Source organism: Globicephala melas, chromosome 12 (genome assembly GCF_963455315.2).
Source record: "Globicephala melas chromosome 12, mGloMel1.2, whole genome shotgun sequence".
Lineage (NCBI taxonomy): Eukaryota > Metazoa > Chordata > Mammalia > Artiodactyla > Delphinidae > Globicephala > Globicephala melas.
In genome coordinates this window covers 25,471,799-25,497,682 of record NC_083325.1, presented here as the reverse complement: position 1 = coordinate 25,497,682, position 25,884 = coordinate 25,471,799, and the positions used below count along the sequence as shown (strand labels likewise).

The window sequence follows — 25,884 nt, the reverse complement described above, 5'->3', positions numbered from 1 at the left end:
AATTAAATCCCGCTGTCTGTGTCTGGAAGGCAAAGTCTGAACTTTATGTATTGCTTTCTGACAGGCTACATTTCCATGCTCCATGGAACAGATGCAGTAGTGTAACTCTGTGTGCAACAGGATTTTGGACCCTCAAATCTAGAGGGCCAACAGGTACAGTGTCTCATTTTACCATTTAATAAGTTCAAAGGTCTATAATGATTATATTATACTATCTAATGAATTTAGTTCAATAACAGTATCTTATCTTTCGTATGGCATTTAATAGCTTACAAGGCGAGAATACATTATCTTGTTTGCTCTTCAAAACAGTTTTTTATGTGAGGCAGTGCTTTATCATATTCCATTTAACAACGAGGAGAGACTGTGCTCTTGCCCAGGGTAACATAGCTAGAAACTGGCAATCTTGTAATTAACACCCAGATCTTCTGATTCTAATACAAGTGGTCTTTCTTTTACAATTCACTTAATAAACCCAAGATTGGAAAATTATAGAGGACTTTCAAAAGGAGCCATATTATCAATGTGCTTTGAATCCAGAAAACTGATGATAATATAAATGTCAAATTGCTGCTCACTTGAATAGAACAAAACAAAGAATAAGCCATTTTAATGTTGCCTCTAAGATAAGAAATTTTGGAAAATGTGCCAAGATAGCTTTAAAAAGCCCTAAATGTGATCCGTCAGGCCGCTGGAAGAGAAACAGGCTTGTCCTGTGGGGGACCTGTTACTCATAAGGTCTCAATGTTCTGGCCTTGCCTTCCCATGCATTTCACATGTATAGGTATTTTTCCAGCTGCAAAATCCTAGAAGGTAGGTGTTTTGGTTTAGTTTTCCCCAGAGACACATCCTGAGATAAAGATTCAGGTGCAAATGACTTATTTGGAAGGAGAAAGAAACACTAGTAGGGAGTGGGGCTAACAAAGCGTGTGTCACTGAGCCAGCTGCTACCAGGGTGACTGGAGCTTAATCCCAAGAGGAAACCCTGAACACAGTAAAACACACACCTCAGAGACCTCCCACCTGAAGGGGGAGGGAGCTGGGGTGTTCATATGCCAACTCCCATCAGTTTGTGTGTGTTTTTTTTTTGGTTGAGTTGGGTGATTGTTGCTGTGTGCAGGCTCTCTCTAGTTGCGGTGAGCGGGGGCTACTCTTCATTGCAGTGTGCGGGCTTCTCATTGCGGTGGCATCACTTGCGGAGCACAGGCTCTAGGCGTGTGGGTTTCAATAGCTGTGGCTCGCAGGCTTTAGAGCACGAGCTCAGTAGTTGTGGTGCACTGGCTTAGGTTGCTCCATGGTATGTGGGACCTTCCCAGACCAGGGCTTGAACCCCTGTCCCCTGCATTGGCAGGCGGATTCTTAACCACTGCACCACCAGAGAAGTTCCCCCATCAGTTGTTTTTGAGAGCTGCTGGGAGTGTGGAGGGAAAGATAATTCCCTTACCCTCTGGCATGCTGCGCAAGAGGGCAAAATGGCACTCTATAGGGTAGGAAAAAGTTCCCAGGCAAAGAAATGCAGACACTGGCAGGGCAAAGTCACTGGTAAGAGGGACACGGTAGTGTGCCCAAATGGTATGCTATATCAGGATCCAGGTCTTATATTTTAAAACTTTTCATTCAAAGTCCAGAATAGTATTTGGGACATAACAGTCTCCTGAAAATTATGGACACATCAACCTGACACAGAGTGGTTGTGAGAAATGTTTACAAATTAAAACCTAACATACAAATTAAATCCTAACCACCAGAAGAACAAAAGAAAGAAGGAACAAGAAAGGGCAAAGAAGGCACTGAAATTCATCTCTACTCACACTTTCTCATAAATCTTGTTGGGATGCTCTGGCCAATCGATCATGCACACCACTCGGTTGGGCATGGTCTCCGTGGTTGAGTAGTAGCCCTGGGGGAAGGCCAGGAGGAGAGCCAGGACCCAGATGACGCAGATGACCACCTTGGTGGCTGTGGCCGACAGTCGGGGCTGGAGGGGGTGGATGATGGCCATGTACCTGGAACAGAGAAGAAAGGACAAAAATTCCAATTTGGTCACCAAAATCTGCATTAGTGATTATGTATTGTTCCTGCCCAGTGAAAAATTCTCCAGAAGCCCTTTGAGTCCTGGTGATTTTTACAATTATTTTCTTTTTCATATTCTATCCTTAAGTTTTATGACTTTTATGACATAAATGCTAAACTCAGCCATATATTTTTAATATTTTAGAACCCATCTAGCAACATTTCAGGAGAGAAATTTTCATCCTTGTCCTTATGCTAGGGACATGATGCCTAAGTATATGTCAGTGGTTTACAGTGAAATAAGAAAAATAAGAACAACTTTGTGAATTTAGCCAATGTAAAGCCTATTTTTACCTTTTTTGGATTAAGGAATAATGGTGATAGAAATAGTAGTTTTTAAAGTCCTGGTGTGGCAATTTTAAAGGTTAGCAATCCTGTACAGGTCCATACAATTTGAAGGGAAGTGAATGTGTACAAATGAGAAAGCAGTGGTCTAAAGCTAACAAAAAACCAATAGCTCCTGGAGAAACCTTCACCAATTCTTTGAACATCTAGAAGTCAGTGTATGGCTAACAAAGTATGCTTCATGAAGAGAAAGAGACTCTCCACCTCCTGCGACAGACACACTTGAGCATATCAAAGCCCAGGGTAGATGAAACCTCTCTGCAGGAAGAGGGAAGCAAAGTGAATGATGACTTTAGGTCTGGAGCCATTTCTCCATCTCTTACTTGGGATCAAGCACTGAGTGGTGTCATCTGAATGAGTGTCCACGTCTGAATTTGTGTATAGACTTTGAGATTTTAGAATTAACAAATGTTCCAATCAGCATTTCATATCAGTTATAGTCACATCAATTCTGCCTCCTGCATTGAAAAAATCACCTACCTTTTAAAGGAATAGGTTTAGCCCAGTCCCCTAACACCCCTGCCCCGAGCTTTTGAGGTGTGTGGTGGACAGGAACGAAGCAGCTTGGGATGGAACACAGCTCACGCCCCTTCTAGGGTACTGCTCCCTTCCCCCATGTTGTGAGGACCCCTCCTGCCTGGAATCTTGTTCTCCAGTGGATGCTGGACTCAAAGTGGCTGAAGTCAAGTACTCCTACCTCACTGGCCTGGTTACAGGGTCCTCACTTGGGGAAGGGGAGCCATGCCAACCTCTTTTCCCATCCCTTTGTTACTATTTTGCACTCTTAACACCTGCCAATAAATATTGTCTACACTGAAAACAATTATTTTTTGCAGAGTTCATGGATCCATCCCTTAAAATATGCATTTTTTTTTCACAGTAGGAATTATGTCTTATACCGCCTTTTGGGTTTAAGTATCTGACAAAGTCTCCGAATCATGCATTTGATTCTCTGACAGGCAGGTGTTTCTGGCTTCCATGGGACTGAATAGTCAATGGAGACTTCAGAAATGAGCAGACAAATAGAACAGCTGTCAGCTGGCTCCAAATAATTCCACATAATTCTTTTCTACAGTCTTTGGACTCTAGGATCTCTAGGCTGGAACTGGGGCCAGGCTTACAAGGAAAGCAATTTCATTCAGTATGTGCACTACAAATTCACACTGTGCACCTGCCGCACGCAGAGCACTGTGTTTCCTTGTGAACTCCGAGCTTCTAATTTCTCCAAGGAGAAAACGCATATAAATAAACAGCCACAAAACATGACAGTAGGATATGTGACCTCAAGTGGTAATCTGATAAATACCTCAGAGCCTTAGGGAGGCTGCAGATTCGGAATGGCAGGTGGATTATTGAAGAGGCTTAAAGGGGTGTGCTTGGCTGGATTTGGGGTGAGCCTGCTGAGCATCTGGCTTGAAGGGCAAGAAGCATTCAGAGACTTCCTCCCTTCTCCATGTTATGATTAGTTAGATCTTCCCTGTCTGAGAAGCGTGATGGCTCAGTTTTCATGAAGGCTTCCCTGATTGTCCTTTTATAGAATACCTTTTAGAATAACTTTTCCTAGATTTTCTTGCTAGGGACTTAGGCTTTCCTTCTCTGGTCTGTAAGAGCGATGGCACAGACAGTGTTCAGTATATGAAAGAATATTAGGATGCCTCAGGTCAGCTTTTACACATGTAATCAGAACTGATGATAGCTCCCCGGAAGGAAATTCCCAGGATCTTTTCCTTCTCCCTCTTTTGGAAAGTGGTTAGGTAGTCTTTTTTAAAATTTATTTTATTCAAGTATTGTTGATTTATAATATAGTGTTAGTTTCTACTGTACACCAAAGTGGTTTATATATATATATATATATGTACATTCTAAGGGTTGATAGTAATTTTTTTCCTTGTGATGAGAGCTCTTAGGATTTATTCTCTTAACAACTTTCATATATAACATACAGCAGTGTCAATTATATTTATCATGTTGTACATTACATCCTTAGTACTTTTTTATCTTATAATGAAAATTTGTACCTTTTGGCTACTTTTACCCAATTCCCACTCCCCCAACCCCCACCTCTGAAAACCACAAATCTGATCTTCTTTTTCTATGAGTTTGTTTGTTTTTGAAGTATAACACTATGTTAGTTCCTGGTATACAGCATAGTGATTGGATATTTCTATGCAGTTCAAAATGATCACCATAAGAAGTCTGGTTGTGATCTGTCACCATAAAAAGATATTACATAATTATGGACTTCCCACACTGTACATTTCATACCCATGTCTCTACTCTTATTTGAATATTTTAGTCATGACATATCAGCAAGTCACTGTGCCCCTCCTTTGTCAAACACACAAAAGTGTCAGCATGACTCTGAAAATGTTATCACCTATTTGGGAAATATAATTATGCTTTAACAAAAGGACACTAAGTGTAGGTAGTCTTGAAGTCAGGAGAGAGCGGAATTAGGAATAGACTTGCAAAAGATATTGTGGTGGAGGTGAGTAGTAATCTATAAATCTCTGGGCAAATTTCCCTGGTTGATTTGGTGGCTATAAAGTCTGTTACTCAACTACCATCTACAGAGCATTGAAAGGGCAAAGACAGGGATTTCCCTGGTGGCACAGTGGTTAAGAATCTGCCTGCCAATGCAGGGGACACGGGTTTGAGCCTTGGTTCGGGAAGATGCCACATGCCACGGGGCAACTAAACCTGTGCATCACAACTACTGAGCTTGTGCTGTAGAGCCCGTGAACCACAAATACTGAGCCCACACGCCACAACTACTGAAGCCCGCGTGCCTAGAGCCCGTGCTCCGCAACAAGAGAAGCCACTGTAATAAGCCCACGCACCCCAACGAAGAGTAGCCTCTGCCTGCCGCAACTAGAGAATGCCCGCACGCAACAAGGAAGACCCAACGCAACCAAAAATAAATAAATAAATTTATATATAAGAAAGAAAGGGCAGGGCTTCCCTGGTGGCGCAGTGGTTGAGAGTCCGCTTGTCGATGCAGGGGACACGGGTCCGTGCCCTGGTCCGGGAAGATCCCACATGCCGCGGAGCAGCTGGGCCCGTGAGCCATGGCCGCTGAGCCTGCGCGTCCGGAGCCTGTGCTCTGCGGCGGGAGAGGCCACAACAGTGAGAGGCCCGCGTACCGCAAAAAAAATAAAGAAAGAAAGAAGGCAAAGACAACTCTCAACCTGCAGTGAATCAAGCATTGTCTGGCTACTTCCAACGGAGGTCCAGTGTACTGCAGACCTGATGACCTTCTATACTTGGGGTGGTATCCTGAAAAGAATCCTGAGAAGTCTTGATTTCCCTCTTGGTTCTGCCTCTTTCCTGCTGCCTGACAGCAATGAAACCTTTGTTTCCTCTTTAGTCATGGGGTTGTTGTGGCAATCCTAGAATCAGAGCCAGTGGATGTGGATTTGTGCAATCACTATTGTCTTCTTTCCAATTTGCTGAAGGGCTGGACCTGGTTGGTCATGACTAGAGTCTCTTTTGAGTGTTTGTATTAAAATTGTAGAATTGCTTACTGAAGCATTTCCCAGAGACAAGATCTTTCCCCTACAAAGCTGGACATGCAGCCGTGAAGATGCCTGTCTCAGCTTCAGCACCTCCCAGGCTCCTGCTTTCACTGTGTCTGTGCATTCTCAGACTTCACAGGAGCTTAGAGAGGATGCACAAGGGAGAATGTGGTGATTACACTGTCTCTTTTGGATATTATTTCAAATGCAAATTTTTAACTTACTTTTAACTCAGAATAAATGTTCAGACTTTAATAAATTTAACCTAACAGTCATCCTCATGGCCGAATTGGTGATACATGGCTCAGAATCTAATGTGACTGGGGCTTAAGGGGGATCGCATAAGCATATCAGTGCTGTAGCTCCAAATGGGTGGCAGAAAGCCATATTTTATTTTTATTGCAAAAATTGTAATTTGGAAGCCCATTTCAGTTAACTCTGCCATTTCCTGAGTGTAGGCGCTATTTCAGTGACAGATAAAAGTATTGTACACATAAAGCCAGAGAGACTAAAAAAGATTGACTTTAAAAATGTATATATTTTCATTTGTATGAAATAGAGCCATTTATAAATCTCCCTCCTCCCTTTTTTTCTTTCTTCTTTCTCTCTCTTGCAATTCTCACTTCTGGGGTTTGTGTAATGCACTTCTTTCTTATTTACCCTAAATCTAGTACCACTTGGATGACTTGTCTGCAGAAGGATACATATTTCCTTTCTTACTGTCCATTTGTATTTTGGATTCCATTAACATACATTTATATATTTATTTGTAACCACCCTGAACAATTCTTGCTTATTCGCTTGTAAGTTATCACAGAGTAAGTGCTGCAAGCCCCTGGAAATTACATTCAATAAATATTTATTGACTACATTGCGCTCATGGGACTAGAAGGCAGTCAATGAAATGTCTTTCTAGTTTATGCATTAATCATCAGGCTACCAGAGAGACTGTCTGGAGGCTGTGTGGGATGTAGATTATGTTCTCCACTTCAGGTTGTTTCAGTCCCGTGGTGGGCCATGAGCTCTGATTTGAATTGTATGTAGCCTCTCTGATGAAAACTTGAGGTGCTGTCTTCCTCTTGCATAATTTTGCTTTATAAAATGAACTCTCCATATAGTGCTTTAAGTCTGGCAAAATATAAGCCTGCACATTTTTAAAAACACAGAATGAAACAATCCTATTGTGAGAAAGAATTCCAATCTTCTGACAAGCTGCAGTATTCTCATAACTTTCACCTATACCAGCCCTAAGTCATTTGGCAAACAGAATGTCTTTCCTCTACTAGGATATCTGTCTCACCACATCCTTCTTCTACATTTCCCTTCCAATTCCAGTCCTTGCTCTCCCTTATCCACACTCACTTCTTCCTGTGATGGTACAAGTTTCCTTTGAGGGACTGCATCTCCCTGGGTTCAAATGACCAGGAGGGGTGACAGCTAAGAGCATGGCTATCTCTTCTCTCTTTATCCTCCACAGATTCTTTGAGGATGGTAGTTGCTGTGACTTATTCATGCTGGTATCCTTGGCTTCCTCAGTGCCTAGGATATAGTAAATACTCAATGAAAGCTTAATTTAATAAATGAATATACAAATTTCTTGGCACATGGCAGGGGCTCTGTAAATGGTTGTTGAATAAAAATACATGCAGCAGGAGAAGTACATGCATATTATACCTTTGTTTCTCCCAGTCTGAACATATGTGAGAATAATTATTGCTCAGTGTTTTCTGTTGTACAGACATCCAGGATCATCCTGCAGGAGTGATCTCACTGGACCCAGGTCTTCAGAATTTCCTAGATCTTGACATTAAGCCCTTAAATTCTCAATAATTATTTGTCAAATAAATTCTGCATTGACCAGCATGTTGGGAACTGTACAAAACAAAACTCAGTCTTTCTACATGGCATCACCCTTTGGCTCTTCCTCTGAACAAGAGGTCACTTCATCCTTTCTCCTACTCCCCTCCCTTCCATTATAAGGAGCACATAGTCCTTCTACCTGAGGTCACTAACATTTCATCAGTTGGGGTTTTCTTCCAGGACATTTCCTTAATCATCAAAATTCAGGGAACTTATTTAGCCAGATCATTTGACCAGCAACTTTATCTACTCAACTAAGACAAATCTCACAACTTATAACCAAAGAGGTCTTTGAGCAGCCAATAGAGATGACACAGAGTCATCTACTAAATCATTGTGGTAATGGCAGAGCCTCTCACGTTCTCACTGCTGTTATGTACAACTCTAAATAGCATGAATTTTTTGCCTCCAAGCCCAAGTAGATTCATAACACTGTTGGTGGACTCATTTCAAAAAGTACCAAATAACAACAAGATTTCAGTAAACAAGACCATAAGAAATGGGTACAAAGACAGATGAAACCAAGAGCCTGTGACAATTTAGAGTGAATTGAAGGAGGGGATGTGGCTGACTATTGTCCAAGTTGTCCTATTCAGGTGGACCCATGTGGTCAAATATGATTCAGATGTAGAGTCTCCAGCCAGGGTTACCATAAAAGTATACATGACTAAAGACTGAAATGGACTATGGGTAAAATGCAGTAAAGGTCTAAACCAAATATAATATCCTGAGTGTTTTGAGGAACAGCCAAGATGACAGAGTAGGAAGACCCTGAGCTCAACTCCTCCCATGGACACACCAAAATTAGTGAGAATGACATGAAGATGAACCAAAAAGATTTTCCACATCTAAATATATAAAGAAGGAACCACAAGGAGACAGGTGGGATGGGGGGCAAAGACATGGTATAGTCAAGATCCACAATCCTGGCGAGCTGACCAACAAATAGGAGGATAATCACAATTGAAGAGGTTCTTCCCAAGGAGTGAGGGGTCCAAGCCCCACAGAGGGCTCCCAATCCCAGAGGTCCTTTACTTGGAAGGTGAGTCCCCAAACATCGGGGTTTGAAGGCTAACCAAGTTTGCATATGGGAGAGCTGGAGGCCTTTGGGAAACAGACTCTGGGCTTGAAGGGTACATGCAAAATTTCACACTCTCTGAGACCCACTGCAGAAGCAGTAATTTGAAAGGAGACCAGGTCAGACCCACTTGTTGATCTTAGAGAGCCCCTCAGAGAGGCAAGAGGGAACTGGGACTCCCACTGGAGACATAGACAATCAAGGCAGCCATTTTTTTAAAAATGGGCAAAGATATTTATTCCATATTAAAAACAAACAAAAGGAACGGCAAACAAGTTAAAACCACACACCACCTGATGTCAGTAGGGATGCTGGTATTTTAATCTACCAATCTGTTTGTAATGAAGGCTTTTAAGCAATCCCACTTTCTATAATGGAAGCTTTCAAAGGAGCTGGGGTAGCTGGTATGGGTAGGTTAACATTTAATAGGCTCTGGATCATTCACATCCAGATATCAATCTCTGTGGGGTTTTTTTTAAATTTTTATTTTACTCTATTGGAGCATAGTTGATTAACAATGTTTTGTTAGTTTCAGGTGTATAGCAAAGTGATTCAGTTATACATATGCATGTGTCTATTCTTTTTTAAAATTCTTTTCCCATTTACATTATTACAGAGCATTAAGCAGAGTTCCCTGTGCTATACAGTAGGTACTTGTTGGTTATCCATTTTAAATACAAGAGTAGTATGTACATGTTAATCCCAAACTCCCAATCTATCCCTCCCACCCACCCTTCACCTCTGGTAACCATAAGTTCCTTCTCTGTTTCTGTTTTGTAAATAAGTTCATTTGTATCATTTTTTAAAGATTCTGCATATAAGCGATATCATATGGTATTTGTCTTTCCCTGTCTGACTTCACTTACTATGATAATCTCCAGGTCCATCCATGTTGCTGCAAATCACATTATTTCATTCTTCGTAATGACTAAATAATATTCCATTTCATATATACTACATCTTCTTTATGTATTCATTTGTTGATGGACATTTAGGTTGCTTCCATGTCCTGGCTATTGTAAACAGTGCTACAATGAACATTGGGGTGCATGTATCTTTTTGAACCATGTTTTTCTCTGGATATATGCCGAAGAGTGGGATTACTGGATCATATGGTAGCTCTATTTTTAGTCCCTTAAGGAACCTCCATACTGTTCTCCACAGTGGCTGTACCAATTTACATTCCCACCAACAGTGTAGGAGGGTTCCCTTTTCTCCACACCATCTCCAGTATTTACTGTTTGTAGATTTTTTGATGATGGCCATACTGACAAGTGTGAGGTGATATCTCATTGTAGTTTTGATTTGTATTTCTCTAATACTTAGTGATATTGAACATCTTTTCATGTGCCTCTTGGATATCTGTACGTCTTCTTTGGAGAAATGTCTGTTTAGGTCTTCAGCCCATTTTTTGATTGGGTTGTTTGTTTTTTTCATATTGAGTTACATGAGCTGTTTGTAAATTTTGGAGACTGATCCCTTGTCATTGCATTGTTTGCAAATACTTTCTCCCATTCTGTGGGTTGTCTTTTTGTTTTGTCCATGGTTTTCTTTGCTGTGCAAAAGGTTTTGAGTTTAATTAGGTCCATTTGTTTATTTTTGATCTGTCTAGGAGACATATCAAAAAAGATATTGCTGTGATTTATGTCAAAGTATGTTCTGCCTAATTTTCCTCTAAGAGTTTTATAGTAACCAGTCTTACATTTAGGCTTTAATCCATTTTGAGTTTGTTTTTGTATATGGTGTTAAAGAATGTTCTAAGTTCATTTTTTTACATGTGGATGTCCAGTTTTCCCAGCATCATTTATTGAAGAGACTTTCTTCCATTGTATAGTCTTGCTTCCATTGTCAGAGATTAATTGACCATAGGTGCATGGGTTTACTTCTGGGCTTTCTATCCTATCCCATTGATCTATATTTCTGGTTTTGTGCCAGTACTATACTGTTTTGATGACTGTAGTTTCATAGTATAGTCTAAAGTCAAGGAGCCTGATTCCTCTAGCTCCGTTTTTTCCCTCAAGATTGCTTTGGATATTCGGTGTCTTTTGTGCCTCCATACAAATTTTAACATACTTTGTTCTAGTTCTGTGAAAAATGCCATTCGTAATTTGATAGGGATGGCATTGACTCTGTAGATTGCCTTGGGTAGTAGTCTTTTTGACATTATTGATTCTTTCAATCCAGAACATGGTATATCTTTCCATTTGTTTGTGCCACCTTCAATTACTTTCATCAGCATCTTACAGTTTTTGGAGTACAGGTCCTTTGTATCCTTAGGTAGTTATATTCCTAGGTATTTTATTCTTTTTGATGTGATGGTAAATGGGATTGTTTCTTTAATTTCTCTTTCTGATCTTTTGTTGTTGTTACTGTAGAGAAGTGCAAGAGATTTCTGTGTATTAATTTTGTATCCTGAAACGTTACCAAATTCATTGATGAGCTCTAGTATTTTACTGGTGGCATCTTTAGGATTATCTACGTATAGTATCGTGTCATCTGCAAACTGTGAGAGTTTTACTTCTTCCTTTCCAGTTTGCATTTATCTTATTCTTTTTCTGCTTTAATGCCATGGCAAGGACTTCCAAAACTATGTTGAATAAAAGTGGTGAGATTGGACATCCTTGTCTTGTTCCCGATCTTAGAGGAAATGCTTTCAGCTTTTCACCAGTGAGCATGATGTTAGTGGTAGGTTTGTCATTTATGGCCTTTATTAAGTTGAGGTAAGTTCCCTCTATGCCTACTTTCTGGAGGTTTTTTTTTTTTAATCATAAATGGGTGTTGAATTTGTCAAAAGGTTTTCTGTATCTATTTAGATGATCATATGGGTTTTATTCCTCAATTTGTTATGTGGTGTATCCCACTGATTGATTTGTGGATATTGAAAAATCCTTGCATCCCTGGGATAAATCTCACTTGATCATGGAGTACATCATAATGTATTGTTGGATTTGGATTGCTAGTATTTTCCTGAGGATTTTTTACATCTATGTTCATCAGTCATATTGGCCTATAATTTTCTTTTTCTGTGGTATCTTTGTCTGGTTTTGGTATCAGTGTGATGGCGGCCTCATAGAATGAGTTTGCAATTATTCCTTCCTCTGCAAGTTTTTGGAGGAGCTTGAGAGTGATAAGTGTTAACTTGTCTCTAAACGTTTGATAGAATTCTCCTGTGAAGCCATTGGGTCCTGGAATTTTGTTTATTGGGAGTTTTTAAATCACAGTTTCAATTTCAGTACTTGTGATTTGTCTGTTCATATTTTCTATTGCTTCTGGGTTCAGACTTGGGAGATTGTACCTTTCTAAGAATTTGTCCATTTCTTCCAGGCTGTGCATTTTATTGGCACATAGTTGCTTGTAATAGTCTCTTATGATCCTTTGTATTTCTGTGGTGTCCGTTGCAACTTCTCCTTATTCATTTCTAATTTTATTGATTTGAGCCCTCTCCCTTTATTTCTTGATGAGTTTGGATAAAGGTTTATCAATTCTATTTATCTTTGCAAAAACCAGCTTTTGATCTTTTAATTTTTTTAACAACGTTATTGGAGTATAATTGCTTTACAAAGGTGGTTACATTCTGCTTTATAACAAAGTGAATCAGCTATATATATATACATATATCCCCATATCTCCTCCACCTTGTGTCTTCCTCACACCCTCCTTATCCCACCCCTCTAGGTGGTCACAAAGCACCAAGCTGAACTCCCTGTGCTTTGCGACTGCATCCCACTAGCTATCTATTTTACATTTGGTAGTATAAAGAAGTCAATGCCACTCTCTCACTTCGTCCCAGCTTACCCTTCCCCCTCCCCATGTCCTCAAATCCATTCTCTACATCTGTGTCTTTATTCCTGTCCTGCCCCTAGGTTCTTCAGAACCATTTTCTTCTCTTTTTTTAGATTCCATATATATGTGTTACCATACGGTACTTATTTTACTCTTTATGACTTACTTCACTCTGTATGACAGTCTCTAGGTCCTTCCACCTCACTACAAATAACTCAGTTTCGTTTTATTTTATTGCTGAGTAATATTCCATTGTATATATGTGCCACATCTTCTTATTCCATTCATCTTTTGATGGACACTTAGGTTGCTTCCATGTCCAAGCTAATGTAAATAGAGCTGCAATGGACATTGTGTTACACGACTCATTTGGAATTATGGTTTTCTCAGGGTATATGCCCAGTAGTGAGATTGCTGGGTCATACGGTAGTTATAATTTTAGTTTCTTAGGGAACGTCCATACTGTTCTCCATACTGGCTGTATCAATTTCCATTCCCACCAACAGCGTAAGAGGGTTCCATTTACTTCACACCCTCTCCAGCATTTATTGTTTGTAGATTTTTTGCTGATGGCCATTCTGACTGGTGTGAGGTGATACCCCATTGAAGTTTGATTTGCATTTCTCTAACGATTAGTGATGTTGAGCATCCTTTCATGTTTGTTGGCAATCCGTACATCTTCTTTGGAGAAATGTCTATTTAGGTCTTCTGCCCATTTTTGGACTGGGTAGTTTTTTTGTGTTTTTTTTGATATTGAGCTGTATGAGCTGCTTGTAAATTTGGAGATTAATCCTTTGTCTGTTGCTTCATTTGCAAATATTTTCTCCAATTATGAGGGTTGCCTTTTTGCCTTGTTTATGGTTTCCTTTGCTGTGTAAAAGCTTTTAAGTTTCATAAGGTCCCACTTGTTTATTTTTGATTTATTTCCATTTCTCTAGGAAGTGGGTCCAAAAGCATCTTGCTGTGATTCATGTCATAGAGTGTTCTGCCTATGTTTTCCTCTAAGAGTTTTATAGTGTCTGGCCTTACATTTAGGTCTTTAATCCATTTTGAGTTTATTTTTGTGTATAGTGTTAAGGAGTGTTCTAATTTCATTCTTTTACAGGTAGCTGTCCAGTTTTCCCAGCACCACTTACTGAAGAGACAGTCTTTTCTCCATTGTATACTCTTGCTTTCTTTATTAAAAATAAGGTGACCATATATACATGGGTTTATCTCTGTGCTTTCTATCCTGTTCCATTGATCTATATTTCTGGTTTTGTGCCAGTACCATACTCTCCTGATTACTGTAGCTTTGTAGTATAATCTGAAGCCTGAGAGCCTGTTTGCTCCAGCTCCGCTTTTTCCTCAAGTTGTTTTTTGCTATTTGGGGTCTTTTGCATTTGCATACAAATTGTGAAATTTTTTGTTCTAGTTCTGTGAAAAATGCCATTGGTAGTTTGATAGGGATTGCACTGAATCTGTAGATTGCTATGGGTAGTATAGTCATTTTCACAACATTGACTCTTCCAGTCCAATAACATGGTATATTTCTCCATCTATTTGTATCATCTTTAATTTCTTTCATCAGTGTCTTATAGTTTACTGCATACAGGTCTTTTGTCTCCTTAGGTTGGTTTATTCCTAGGTATTTTATTCCTTTTGTTGCAATGGTAAATGGGACTGCATCCTTAATTTCTCTTTCAGATTTTTCACTCATTAGTGTGTAGGAATGCAGGAGATTTCTGTGTATTAATTTGTATCCTGCTACTTCACCAAATTCATTGATTAGCTCTAGTAGTTTTCTGGTAGCATCTGTAGGATTGTCTATATATAGTATCATGTCATCTGCAAAGAATGATAGCTTTACTTCATTTTTTCCTATTTGGATTCCGTTTATTTCTTTTTCTTCTCTGACTGCTGTGGCTAAAACTTCCAATACTATGTTGAATAATAGTGGTGAGAGTGGACAACCTTGTCTTATTCCTCATCTTAGAGGAAATGGTTTCAGCTTTCCACCATTGAGAATGGTGTTAGCTGTGTGTTTGTCATATATGGCCTTTATTGTGTTGAGGTAAGTTCCCTCTATGCCTGCTTTCTGGAGGATTTTTTATCATAAAAGTGTATTGAACTTTGTTGAAAGATTTTTCTTTATCTATTGAGATGATCATACGGTTTTCTCCTTCAATCTGCTAATATTGTTTATCACGTTGATTCACCTGCGTGTATTCAAGAATCCTTGCATTCCTGGGATAAATCTCACTTGATCATGCTGTATGATCATTTTAATGTGCTGTTGGATTCTGTTTGCTAGCATTTTCTTCAGGATTTTTACATCTATGTTCATCAGTGATATTGACCTGTAGTTTTCTTTCTTTGTGACATCTTTGTCTGTTTTTGTTATCATGGTGATGGTGACCTCAGAGAATGAGTTTGGGAGTGTTCCTCCTGCTGCTATATTTTAGAAGATTTTTAGAAGGATAGGTGTTAGCTCTTCTCTAAATATTTTAGAGAATTCTCCCGTGAAGCCTTCTGGTCCTGGGCTTTTGTTTGTTGGAAGATTTTTAATCAAAGTCTCAATTTCAGTGCTTGTGATTTGTCTGGTTATATTTTCTATTTCTTCCTGGTTCAGTCTTGGAAGGTTGCGCTTTTCTAAGAACTTGTCCATTTCTTCCAGGTTTTCCATTTTATTGGCATATAGGTGCTTGTAGTAATCCCTCATGATCCTTTGTATTTCTGCACTGTCAGTTGTTACTTCTCCTTTTTCATTTCTAATTCTATTGATTTGAGTCTTCTCCCTTTTTTTCTTGATGAGTCTGGCTAATGGTTTATCAATTTTGTTTATCTTCTCAATGAACCAGCTTTCAGTTTTATTGATCTTTGTTATTGTTTCCTTCATTTCGTTTTCATTTATGTCTGATATGATCTTTATGACTTCTTTCTTTCTGCTAACTTTGGTTTTTTTGTTCTTATTTCTCTATTTGCTTTAGTTGTAAGTTTATGTTGTTTAATTGAGATGTTTCTTATTTCTTAAGGTAGGATTGTATTGCTATAAACTTCCATCTTAGAACAGCTTTTGCTGCATTCAATAGGTTTTGGTGTTTTCATTGTCATTTGTTTCTAGGTATTTTTTGATTTACTCTTTGATTTTTTCAATGATATCTTGGTTATTAAGTAGTGTATTGTTTACCGTCCATGTGTTTGTATTTTTTATAGATTTTTTTCCTGTAATTGATTTCTAGTCTCATAGCACTGTGGTTGGAAAAGATACTTGATACGATTTCAATTTTCTTAAATTAATCAAAGCTTGATTTATGACCCAGTGTATGATCTATCATGGAGAATATTCCATGAGCCCTTGAGAAGAAAGTGTATTCTGTTGTTTCTGGATGGAATGTCCTATAAATGTCAATTAGTCCATCTTGTTTAAAGTATCATTTAAAGCTTCTGTTTCCCTATTTATTTTCATTTTTGATGATCTGTCCATTGGTGAAAGTGGGGTGTTAGAAGTCCCTACTATGATTGTGTTACTGTTGATTTCCCCTTTTATAGCTGTTAGTATTTTCCTTAGGTATTGAAGTTCACCTATGTTGGGTGCGTAAATATTTACAATTGTTATATCTTCTTCTTGGATTGATCCCTTGATCATTTTGTAGTGTCCTTCTTTGTTTCTTCTAATAGTCTTTATTTTAAAGTCTATTTTGTCTGATATGAAAATTGTTACTCCAGCTTTCTTTGTTTTCCATTTGAATGGAATAACTTTTTCCATGACGTCACTTTCAGTGTTTATGTGTCCCTAGGTCTGAAGTGGGTCTCTTGTGGACAGCATATATATGGGTCTTGTTTTTGTATCCATTCAGCCAGTCTATGTCTTTTGTTGGGAACATCTAATCCATTTACATTTAAGGTAATTATCGATATGTATCTTTCTATTACCATTTCCTGAATTGTTTTGAGTTTGTTATTTTAGGTCTTTTCCTGTCTGCTGGTGGGTGGAGCTGGGTCTTTTCCCTCTGGTGTCAGGGATGTGTTCAGGAAGACTTTAAGCAGACTGTCTGCTGATAGGTTGGGCTGTTTTCCTGCCCTGTTGGTTGTTTGGCCTGATGCATCCCAGCACCAGAGCCTAAAGTCTGTTGGGTGGGGCTAGGTCTTGGGGGAAAATGGTGGCCTCCAGAAGGGCTAATACCAATGAATACTCACCAGAGCTTCTGCTGCCAGTGTTTTTCTCCCTGCAGTGAGCCACAGCCACCCCCTGCCTCTGCAGGAGACCCTCTAATACTAGCAAGTAGCTCTGGCCCAGTCTCTTATGATGTCACTGCTTTTTTCCCTGGGTCTTCCTGCACAATAGACCTTGGGTGACCCCTCCAAGAATAGAGCTTCTGTTTCTTCCAGTCCTGTAGAATTCCTGCAATCAAACCCCACTGGCTCTCAAAGCCAGATTCTCTGGGACTCCTCCTCCCATTGCCAGACCCCCAGGCTGGGAAGCCTGATGTGGGGCTCAGGACTTTCACTTCTGTGGGAGAACTTCTGTGGTATAATTGTTTTCTGGTTTGTTGGCCACCCATCTGGCGGGTATGGGATTTGCTTTTATTGCAATTGCACCCCTCCTACTATCTCATTGTGGCTTCTTTTTTGTCTTGGACTTAAGGTATCTTTTTTGGTAGGTTCCAGCATTTTAGTTTTTTAGATGTTTTTTCAGCAGTTAGTTTTGATTTTGATGCTTTTGTAAGAAGGGATAAGCTCTCAACCTTCTACTCTGCCATCTTGCTGGCAAGTCTCTAAAGACAGCTATTTTTGAGAGCTCACTCTACCACAAGGACACTGGTTCTGGCAAGGACAATTTTGACATCTTCCCTCTAGCCTATTAACACTGGAGCCAGGTCCCATGCACCAGTAGTCCAGAACCAGCTCTGGGACTCCCTGGGCTATGCAGTCAACTATGCCAGGAACCAGAAATGCCCACCAGTAGGATAGGATCAGCCCAGTGACTTCCTGGGCCACATAATCAACCATGCTGGACCCTATACCACCCACCCATGTACTAGGAACAGCCCCATGGTCTCCTGGCACACACAGCCATGCTGGAATTTAGCACTGCTCACCAGCAGTACTGCAGTAGCTCCAGGACACCCAAGGCCATAACCCTGTCCACTAGTGGGCCAGTATCAGGGCTGGGACCCCCAGCACATGTAGTCAGCCATCCCAGGACCAGGATGTACCCACTAGTGACTGGCAGCATACACACAAGGCAGGACTGGCAGCCAGCTGGGTTGGAAAACAGCTCTGCCAACCAGCACACTCACAGTAGTTGGTCCCACTACAACAGATGGGCCCATTCAGCCCACACAGAGGGCACACCAAGATAATATATCTCTAGTGTCCAAAGGGGAATGTGCTACTGGTACCCAATGGAATCTGCTACATAAGTTCTTTTCTCTAACACTGGAAAAAATAACTGACCTAACCAATATATACAAATAAACACAGAGTCTTGGGCAAAATGAGACAACAAAGAAATATATTCCAAATGAGGGAACAAAATAAAACTCCAGGTGAAGGACTAAGTGAAGTGGAGAAGAGCAAAGCACTGAATAAAGGACTGATACTTATACAATAATAGAAGGGGACCTTAACACCCCACTTACATTAATGGATGATCTTTGAGACACAAATCAACAGGAAAACACTGGCAACAATGCATTAGAGAAACAACACATTAGATCAGATGAACTTAATAGACATATATAGAACATTTCATCCAAAAGTAGCAGAACACACATTCTTTTCAAGGGCACATGGAACATTCTCTAAAAATAGATCACATACTGATCCACAAAACAATCAATAAATTTAGAAAAATTGAAAACATATCAAGCATCTATTCTTTTTTACTATTTTATTTATTTATTTATTTGGCTGCATCAGGTCTTAGTTGCAGCATGCAGGATCTTTGTTGTGACATATGGGATCTTTAGTTGTGGTGTGCGGTCTCTTTGTTGCAGCACACAGACTTCTCTATTTGCAGCATGTGGGTTTCTCTCTAGCTGTGGCTTACGGGCTCCAGAGTATGCGGGCTCAGTACTTGTGGCATTGGGGCTTAGTTGCCCTGCAGCATGTGGGATATAAGTTCCCCAACCAGGGATTAAACCTGTGTCCCTGCATTGGAAGGTGAATTCTTAATCATTGGACCACCAGGGAAGTTTCCAAGCATCTACTCTGACCACAATGGTATGAGACTAGAAATCAACTACAAGAAAAAAACTGCAAAAACACAAACACATGGAGTCTAAACAATATGCTAGAAAACAACCAATGGGTCACTGAAGAAATCAAAGAGAAAATAAAAAATACCTGGAGAGAAATTGAAAGTGGATCCAAAATCTATGGTGTGCAGCAAAAACATTTACAAGAGGGAAGTTTATACAAGTGTACATCAGGAAACAAGAAAAATCTCGAACAAATAATTTAACCTTAAACCTAAAGGAACTAGAAAAAGAAACAAAATCCAAAGTAGTGGAAGGAAAAAAATAAAAAATATCAGAACAGAAATAAATGAAATAGAGACTGAAAAACAATAGGAACGATCAATGAAACTAAGAGCTGGTTCTTTGAAAAGATAAACAAAATTGATAAATCTTTAGCCAGACTCATCAAGAGAAAAAGAGAGAGGACCTAAATAAACAAAATCAGAAATGAAAAAGGAGAAGTTACAGATAAATACTTCAGAAATACAAAGGGTAATAAGAGATTACTATGAAAAATATACACCAATAAAGTGGACAACTTAGAAGAAATGGAAAATTCTTAGAAATGCATGATCTCCCAAGACTGAATCAGGAAGAAATAAAAAAATATGAATAGACAAATTAACAGTAGAGAAGCTGAATCAGTAATTTTAAAACTCCCAACTAACAAAAGTGAAGAATCAGGCAGCTTCACAGGTGAACTTTACAAAACATTTAAAGAAGAGCTAACATCTAACCTTCTCAAATTATTCCAAAATACTCAAGAGGAAGGAACACTTCCAAATTCATTATATGAAGCCAGCATCACCCTGATATCAACATCAGACAAAGATAACACAAAAAAGTAAAATACAGGTCAATATCACTGATGAACATAGATGCAAAAATCCTGAACAAAATGCTAGCAAACCGAATTAGACAATACATTAATAGTACCATTCATTATGATCTAGTGGAATCTATCACAGGGTTGCAAGGGTGGTTCAATATCAGCAAATCAGTCAATGTGACACCCAAGTTAACAAATGAAGAATAAAAATTATAAGTTCATTCATTAGATGTAGAAAAGTTTTTGGCAAAATTTAACATCCATTTATGATAAAAACTCTCAACAAGTGGATATAGAGAGAACGTACCTCAACATATAAAGGTCATATATGACAAGCCCACCACTAACATCATACTTAATGGTGAAATGCTGAAAGCATTTCCTCTAAGATCAGGAACAAGGCAAGGATGTCCACTTTTGCCCCTTTTATTCAACATAGTATTAGAAGTCCTAGACACAGCAATTAAACAAGAAAAATAAATAAAAGGAATCAAAATTGGAAAGGAACAAGTAAAGTTGTCACTGTTTGCTGATGACATGATATTATACATAGAGAATCCTAAAGACACCACCAATAAATATTCAAATTAATAAATTAATTCAGTAAAGGTGCAGCCTCCAAATTAATATACAATAATCTGTTCTGTTTCTATGTTATAGCAATGAACTATCATAAAGAGAAATTGAGAAAACAATCCTATTTAAAATCACATCAAAAAGAATAAAATCCCTAAGAATAAAGTTAACTAAGACAGTTTTGTACTCCAAAAACTAGAAAACTCTGATGAAGTAACTTTAAGATGACACAAACAGATGGAAAGATATACCATGATCACAAATTGGAAAAATTAATATTGTTATAATGATCATACTATCCAAGGAAATCTACAGATTAAATGCAATTTCTATTAAAATACCAATGGCATTTTTAAAAAATTTCATTTCATTTTACCCAGTAATTCTACTTCTGGGAAATCTACCCTAAAGAAATAATCAAGAAAGCAAAATAAAATTATCATACAGAAATGTTTATTAGTACCTTAATCATAATGGCAAAACAATCTAGACATCACCTAGGTTCCCAGCATTAGGGAGATGGTTAAAGTAATAATGGCACATTCAAAAAATGGAATAATAGGAAGCCACTATGATTATGTGACTGAAGACATTTTAATAACATGGGAAAATATTATTAATGTTTTCCATTAATATCAATGGAAAAAAGTAAGTTACAAAATTATCTAGAATCTGACTTCAATTATGTAGTGTAATAGTCATAAAAGAAATTCAACTGTTAACAGGTGTTATTTTTACATTGCAAATTAATGGTTGATTTGTATTTTTGTTTCTATGTCCTTCATGAACAAGGTTTAATTTTATAATCTGGAAAACCATGTTGCTTTCATTTTTAATATGATTCAAAGGTTATCTGTTAAAAATTCAAGGAGCATACAAAAAGATAATTTAACATTTCCTCAAAGTCTGCATTGTCATGGTGGAGAAAGAAGCAATCATTCATATGGAAAGAGCTCGAGGTCTCTTCCTTTCTAAAGCATTCTTGGGAGAGAATGGATGACCATGCCTGTGGTGGAGCTAGATTCATCAGAGGGCCTGAGGAGATTAATTTACTCAGCTCATGAGGCTGAGCAAGGAAAAGCAGAAGGAGCACTTGGAGGACTTGGAGACACAGCCTTGAGGCATCATCCCTCACTCTACCTTGAACTCTAACCCTGAGCATGCCATTGATAATCTGCACATCAGGCACAGATGACATTTCTTGTTGTCATTGCTCTCAACTCTGACACCAGAGATCCTCTGACCTCACTGAGCAGGTGTCATGAAGGGTCAGGGTCTATGGTTTGCCTGGAGAGAAACAGTGGAGCCTGTGATGCCAGAGTCAAGGCAGTCAAAATCTGGCTCCTTGCCCAACCCACTGAAGAGTTTGACCCTGTATCTTGCCCCTAACCTTCTAAGTTCAAAGGGAAAGAGAAGGGCTGTGGAACATGTCATTTCTGTGTAAGCCAAAGCAAGAGAGCTGTCCTCTGGTGTTCCATCAGCTACTGAATGCTTGGGCTCATGCTGACTGTCAGGTCTCCCTTGAGCTCACACAAGTACCTGATGCAGTAAAAATACCAACTTCCCCTCTAATTTAGGGATAATCAAGACAGCGTTTGTAAGGCCGAAAAGGCACCAGGTTTCACTGCACATATAATCAGTTATACATCATGCTGTGAGTTTTCTAAGTTTAAGAGGGCTGATGTGAAGTTAAAAGAGCAAGTTAGTGCAGAAAGATTACAGGTACCTCACTTTCAGCAAACCAAATATCTAAAAACCAGAATAGTATAAGAGATAAATTTACAAAAGAATTCATTTCACTACCACTTTGAGTAATTGGTTTCCCTTCTACATTTAAAATATAAATTGATTCACCACAACTTATTTTACACACAACATATTAAGCACTTAAGAGTTGCATAAAGGGAACTTAAAAATTAGCATTTGGACATCACTGCAAAGAAAACATAGTTTTCTCTGATTTTAAAAGTGATCATTGACTACAGAACCTGCAAAAGACCTCAAATCAATTGCAAATCTCTATACAAAAGAATTCAGTAATTTGGGAATGATATTTTTTGAAGTTTTTCTCTTAGCTCCTTCTTTGGGCTTCTCATATTCATTTATCTCAGCAAGGCCATCAAAAGAACCCATTTTAAAATCACAGTGGTAGGTGTTTTAAACATACCTCCACATCCTAGGTAAACATTTAACACTTGTACACCCAGAGATATACACATTAGAGACCTAGGACACCCACCAAAAAGTCAATACAAATAGAGTTGTGCTCTAATGATCAATTTTCCATCATGCCACCTGAGGACACTTTCATTCCAGAACTGTAGCTCTAATGTGTGAAAATGCCAACACTTTCACTTTTAATCAGCTTCTGAAACCCTAGCCTGTTGGGTGCGGGAAAGAAAGAGCTTTCAATTGCCTTTAATTGCCTTTGCCAAGCATGTTTATCTGTAGATGTAGAGAGGCTAAAAACATTGACCTCACATGGCCAGAGAAGTTTAGAAAAACTCCTGGATCCTTAAGAACAGCATAGCTGCCTCTCATTTCTGAATGAGAACCCCTAGCAGCATAGAGAGAGCTGAATTAGAATCCTGAGTATTTTATGATTCTAATAAAATGCTTTTCACATCCAAATAATATTGGAGAGTTGTGTTGGGAGCAGAAAGCTCCTGAATATTCAGGAAAAATTGAAGATGAGAAAGTTGTCCTATGGGTACTTAAAACTGGAAGGTATCAAAAGGCTGTATAGCTACTGCAAGGATTCACAAAGCCCTAGCCAGGGGTTGGCCCCTTGGCCACATCCTGGGTATCCCCTTCAGGCATTAAAGGCAAAAGAGAGAAGGAATATATGGAAAGAAGCAAAGTAGGAGTTGAATGGAAAATGTCAGGAAGATGAGTGGAGAAGGGAAAAATAAAAGAGAGAAATGAAGAAAAAAGGTAGGATGTATACATAAAGGAAGGGAGACTGGTGATGGGTGAAAAAGAGTAGAAAAAGAAAGAAATAGAAAAGAAAATCGTGAGATAAGATAAAATATCCCATCAACAACTGACTCAGCTGACTGTCAGTATAAATCCAGGGGTTCAGGTGGCCAATCTCCACCTTGAACCAGGCACTATCCAACCCTGAAGCTGCATAGCAATGCTATCTTCCTTTAAGGATTTTTTCCCCTTTTCCACAAAGGGCAAGCTCACCTATCGAAGGCCACAGCTGTCATGGAGTAGATACTGGCAAAGACAGCAGCAATGGGGAAGAAGTTGTGGAATTTGCAGTAGAACAGGCCATAGTACCACTCGTTGTGGACAGCATAAGTGAAGTTCACCACTGTATTGAATGCAGCCATGGAGGCCTCTGCGAAGGCCAGGTTCACCAGGAAATAGTTAGTAACTGTCCTCATTCTCTTGTGAGCCAAGATGATCCACATCACCACCACGTTGCCCACCACGGAGGTCACCACAATGACTGTGTAGGCAGCTGCCCAAAGGACAATTTGCCAGGCCGGCTGCACAAACTGGTTGGGCTCCGAGGTGTTGGTGGAGATGTTTGGGAAGAGGTCTGAGTCCACAGGGAGGACGTTATCCATTTTTCTGCTAAGCGATTAAACCTTCCTCTCTGTACACACACACAAATCCTTTGCAGCAGGGTCCTGAGCCAGCGCCTGGGGTCAGAGTCCTGTTTAACCAAGACAGGAGGGCTGCAGGCTCTTTCTAGACAGAACTCTTTCCTTGTAAGCAGAAGACTTGACGCTAAGATAAAAGCTTCTAGATGTGCTGTATACCCTTGGTGGCTTTGAATTCCTCCACTTTTGAGCTTCAGAAAGCACTTGAGTTCTGTAATCTGGAGACAGCGTCTCTCCTGCGTTGAGCTGGAAAAGAGAAAGAAATTCCACGGGTCGCGGTTCCAGGAAGCAGAGATCCTCCACCTTACTGCACCTGCTGCTGCTTGCAACTGCTATTCCTCCTATCTGCAGCGGGAAAGGCAAAGTCCTGTGCTGCGTGAGGACTTCGGGGCGAAGGTGGGGGTGGGAGGTATTAGTCACAGCACGACCTGTCAAAGTTCAGAGCCTGTGGCAGGAATTCTGGGGCCCTGCGTCCAGCTGGAGATTTTTTCCTTTGCTTTCACTACAGCCGCCTCCGCCGCCGCCGCCACCGTCTGCAGCTTTGTAGGCGCCTCTTGGCTCGGGTCCTGCTCGGCTCGGGAGTTAGCAGAACCTTGGCAGGCTGCGCGTGAGGTCTTTATAACCCACTGTAAAGACGTCACTGGGAAGGGGCAGTACCTGGCTACGTGCTCGCCAGTCCCCTTGCGCAGAGCTGCAGCTGCATCATCTGTTAACAACAGTCTCACTGCACCATCTCAGCCACCAAGCCTTTTGCTGCTACCTGCTGTGAGAGTCTGCAAGCCGGGTTCCCCACGCACTCCTCGAGGGGGCGCTAGCTAGGTCCCCTCGGAGTAACTGCGCCAGATGGGGTCCGCAGCTAGAACCCCAGATGAACCAAGGGGAAAGGAAGGATTCGCGAAAGAGCTGTAGCGATGGACGCTCAACATCCAGGGAGGTCAGGAATGCTGCCATAGCTCTGCAGAGGCCCCTGCTTCTGGAGGTCGGAGTTGGCCAAGTGTGGGGGCGACGTGCCAGCGCGCGCTCCGGGCCTCGCTCCAGCCCGAAACGCTCCCAAAACACCTAGTTCCTTTCCCTAGCAGGCCGATTCCCCTGGGAAGCAGTGATAGGTTCTAAGCTTTGGGGACACCTTCCCCAGCCACCCTTGTCCCATGAAAAGCACCAGTAGCGCTCTCCAGATGAGGCCCCCGCGCAGGCGGTGGGGACTGGCCTGAGCTCCCTGCGAAGGGGTCGGGGGCTCTTCCTCCTCTCCCCACCCGGCTGCCAGGTTTGCATAAATACTGGAGGGCATGTCTGCTCGTCTTATCTCCCCACCCCAGACCCGCCCCTGGCGGGCTTCGAGGCCTCGTCTCCTAGTCCAAGACCATTTCAAATGGCCAAGCTGGTACAGGGCGCTGGGAGAAGCTGGGAGGGGCTCGCCAGTAGGTGCCAACCGTTTCGCAGAAACCGAGGTGGACTGAGGTTCTGAGGGCGTTCCAGCCAGACGCCCTGGGAGATGAGGTTCCGTGGGCACTCGAGTCTTCCGAGCCTTTCTGGGGGCCATCTACCCCTCTGCCCGATACCACACCTTTCACTGCGGGGACTCGGAACTGTGGGATGTGGGCTGAGATGGGCGCGGAAGCTCGGGTTTGAGTAAGCCGGCACTCTACTGGGAGCCGAGTTTATGCACTCGTTCTGCCTGGCTGAGCGCTTCTCCTGCGAGGGAGAAAAGTATCTCCAGGGAAGCGCTTTAATGTTCAGAAAGGTTTTTTGTTTGTTTGTTTGTTTGTTTTTAACATCTTTATTGGAGTGTAATTGCTCCACAATGGTGTGTTAGTTTCTGCTTTACAACAAAGTGAATCAGTTATACATATACACATGGTCCCACATCTCTTCCCTCCTGCGTCTCCCCTCCTGCCACCTTCCCTATCCCACCTCTCCAGGCGGTCACAAAGCACCGAGCTGATCTCCCTGTGCTATGCGGCTGCTTCCCACTAGCTATCTACCTTAC

At 40.5% G+C, this 25,884-nt stretch overlaps 1 protein-coding gene across 1 annotated transcript in view; it reads right to left on the bottom strand.

Annotated features, from left to right (window-relative positions):
• The window catches only part of TACR1 (tachykinin receptor 1), a 96,626-nt gene extending 72,152 nt beyond the window's left edge, over positions 1–24,474 (bottom strand). Inside the window, exons 1-2 of the mRNA XM_030877684.2 lie at positions 23,473–24,474; positions 1,812–2,006 (exon numbers count right to left, since the gene is read on the bottom strand). Of these exons, the coding sequence (XP_030733544.1) occupies positions 1,812–2,006; positions 23,473–23,861 (584 nt within the window). The 5' untranslated portion in view covers positions 23,862–24,474. The remainder of the gene's footprint in view (positions 1–1,811; positions 2,007–23,472) is intronic.
• Positions 24,475–25,884: the final 1,410 nt, after the last annotated feature.